The 3,261-nt window shown below is 57.9% G+C and overlaps 1 protein-coding gene across 1 annotated transcript in view; it reads right to left on the bottom strand.

Moving 5' to 3' along the window:
* Positions 1-495: 495 nt before the first annotated feature.
* The window catches only part of VOLCADRAFT_120077 (uncharacterized protein), a gene marked incomplete at both ends in the record, with an annotated part of 17,466 nt that continues 14,700 nt past the window's right edge, over positions 496-3,261 (bottom strand). The window contains 3 exons of the mRNA XM_002958875.1: positions 496-518; positions 1,570-1,724; positions 2,295-2,416. Coding sequence (XP_002958921.1) covers positions 496-518; positions 1,570-1,724; positions 2,295-2,416 — 300 coding nt within the window. The remainder of the gene's footprint in view (positions 519-1,569; positions 1,725-2,294; positions 2,417-3,261) is intronic.

Raw genomic sequence — 3,261 nt, 5'->3', positions numbered from 1 at the left:
CTGCACCAGAAGTACACCCCCTCCCGGCGAGATCTCTGCCACCAACCCGCCAGGGAGAGGGGAGCAGACACGCCAACAAAACTTGGGCTCGAAGTCAGTCGCCTGGATGCCCCACACCCCTCCGGTTGGGCGGCAGTCTCGCTCTCAACCTCCCCCCCCCCTCCTACCTGGCCCAGACTGGACCGCAGACAGGGGCAGCAGGGGCTGTGCTAGCTGAGCACCGGGGTGCGCTCCGGAGTCCTGTGCACGGGGTCTTGCATTTCCCTTGCTGCTGTTCATCATCAACATTGCACCACCAAGCCTATCGTGTGGTCCGCAGCAGCAGCGCCCTTCCACTGCATTGGTGGTACATTGGTGGCAATGCCTGAGAGGTGTACATTCGCCGCCGCCACCGCGCTTCTTAGGATTACGAACGCCTGATGGCGTGCCGGATGGCCCTTTTTTTGCTGTTAGATCAATCAAGCAAACGCTTTGGAATCTATTACACTGATCAATTTAGATTGTATCGTTGGGATGCCCTGTGTAGCAAGCAGGTCGGCGAAGGCGTGTACGTGTGTGTATGCGCGGTTTTGTTCTCCCGCGCTCGTTCCGAAATGAATGGCCCTGCGCGCCTTCGCTACCAGCAGTAGGGTCGCCAATTGATCTCTCGCAACTGGCTCCGCCGTCTTTCTAGCTGCTCTGACGGTTCTGCAACGTAGGATGTACGAGCCGCTAGAATGTAACGAAATGTTTTTCACTCACGCGAGCATTCATCCGCATGTATAATATATACCATTATATATGTTACACAAAAGCACGGCATTTTCGTCCCTGGAAGTTCCATGATCGATTCCGGCAGAGTGCAGCACGAAAAACACCCCTGACCGTTAACTGCCTCGCGTATCGAATGTTCCGCAATTTTAGTCTCCTGCTCGGCCATCACGGAGCGCTCTTGTGGATTTCAACCTGCCGAAGAAGTAAAGCGGGCACAGGCGAGTCAGACTACTACATACACGATTAGTAAGGACGTGCGATGGGAAGCCGTACGAGTTCTAAGGACGCACGGAGGGAAGGTGTGCGAAAGCGTGGTACTGATACGTGTATAGTGGTTGGGCGGCAACAGGAGGGGGGCGATGACGGGGGGAGGGGGGGGCCCTAAGGGATGGTGCCTAAGGAGCCGCCAGGCGCAGCAATACGACAGGACAGGACAGTCCTGCATGCTCGTGTGTATGCGGCGGCTGTGTGAGAGCCTGATGATGACCCGTGGTAGACCCGGGAAAGAGCTCCGGGCGAGAAGGAAGCGAAGAACATGCGAATGCGAACACCCCCCCGGACATCCCGGACTTCGAGAGGCTGCCTTCCATTTCCCCATTCGCCTCTCATCCGGCGAACGTGGGTGCGGCCCCTACGGCTGCTAGGAAGCAAAACACAACACCCCAACCCCCACCCACCCCACGCGCATAAAACCCTTCTCACCCTCACTACCCCCACCCCCACCCCCACCCCAGCCCCCCCACCCTCTGCAGAGCCCCAGCCGTACCTGTGGCCTCGCCTGCACCACGTACAGCAGCCCATCCTGCCCCACCCCACCCTCCACGTCCTGGTCTCGACCCCCAAACACATCCGCCACCCTCCTCCCCAGCCCCGCCAACCTCCCCAGCAGATCCCCCCGGAACCCCGGGTCGCCGAAGAGGGGGTCGGCGGCGTAGTCGGGGGGGCGGGGAACCAGCGGCTGGAGGGTCACACTGCGCACAAACGTGTGGGTGTATGTGTATGTACGGCACAGGCAGGAGAAACGTTCATGTAGGAGGGGGGTTGTCAGCGCCTAGCTAAGGGCCGCAGGGCCGTCTGTCCGCGCCGTAGCCAGGGTGGCGACTATTACCGTCGTACGGCATAGGGTGTCGTCCTTGCACCGCACCGCACCGGACGGTGACGGGATGGCAGAGCCATCGGTGTATGTGTGTATGTGTGTATGTGTGTATGTGTGCAAGATCAATGTGGAAGGGGAGTTCCCGGATGCGCATGCATGTTGACAGACACACATACACATACACATACACGTACACGTACAGCCGTGCACACACACATACACACATACAAACACACACACATACACACACACTCCGACATCCTTTCCTTTCTCTATTTCCCTTCTTTGTCTCAATGTCCGAAGTTAGGACCGGGGGCCCCCCCTGCAGCGGAACAAGTCCAGTCTACCAGACCGACCCCCACACGAAGAAATGAAAGGAGTATCTCCCCACAGAGCCCCCAAACCACAGAGGTCGTACGGTATCAGTCCATGGGAACTGCCGTACCTGTCGTACAGTCCTGCCGCGGCATATTGCTCAAGGTCTTCTGCGTTGGCGTCCGATCGCGCGATGATGAGAGGGTGGGGGAGGGATGGCGCTGCGCCCCCCTCTATTTTCCCCCCGTCAGACTGATGTTGTTGGTGGTGGGGGGCGTGTAGAGCCAGGCGCTTGGAGGGAAGGGAGAGCAGCTGCGTGCGCGTGCCGTACACACATACACATACATGTATCGGTGTCGGGTACTCGGGTTTTAGGCGTGACTGTAAGAGAGTGGGTTTGCGTGTACGTGCGTGCGTGCATGTGTATGTGTATGTGCAGGTATGTATGTGTGTGGGGGGGGGAGGGGGGAGGGGGGTAAACTTTGTACAGGGTGGGGTGTTTGAATGGGGCGGGGATGAATGAAATAAATATCGACGGGCATATCTGGATGTATCGATATGCCCCATCCGACATATGTGGTACATGATGTTGAATGAAGGTGGGTGCAAACGTTGACAGCGCAAGGGAACAGGCCTCGACGGCGCGGCCTAGGTGCAGGCGACGGACATACATACGGGCAACATACGGCCCAACAACCAACTCCCTCGTCCGCACTTCCGGGGTGTCGGGGGGGGGGTCGTGGTATCGGGCGGCCTCCGGGTGCCGCTGACGGGGGGACTATCGCGAAAACGAAACGTTCGTGTGGGGTCTACCACGTGGGTTGGTACGACAGGTACGGCACCATGCTGCTGTTTGCAAGCATTGGTTGCGAAAAACAAGATTAGGAACAACAAAACCCAAAGTCTCCCAACCCCCTTATCGTCGTCGTACAGTACGTCCGCTGCGTCCCTTCATGTTTGTCATTCTTAAAAGTACGACAATACTCATCAGCTCCAGATCCAACCAACTACTGCACTACTGCGCTACTGCTTTCACTTTGAAGCGGTCACTTGAAAGCTGCCGGAAGGTCCACTTAGGGGATTTAACCTGCCCCTCC

Source organism: Volvox carteri, assembly GCF_000143455.1.
Source record: "Volvox carteri f. nagariensis unplaced genomic scaffold VOLCAscaffold_110, whole genome shotgun sequence".
NCBI classification, from domain to species: domain Eukaryota; kingdom Viridiplantae; phylum Chlorophyta; class Chlorophyceae; order Chlamydomonadales; family Volvocaceae; genus Volvox; species Volvox carteri.
The sequence above is the reverse complement of the archived record's forward strand: the minus strand, read 5'-3'. Positions and strand labels throughout refer to the sequence as shown.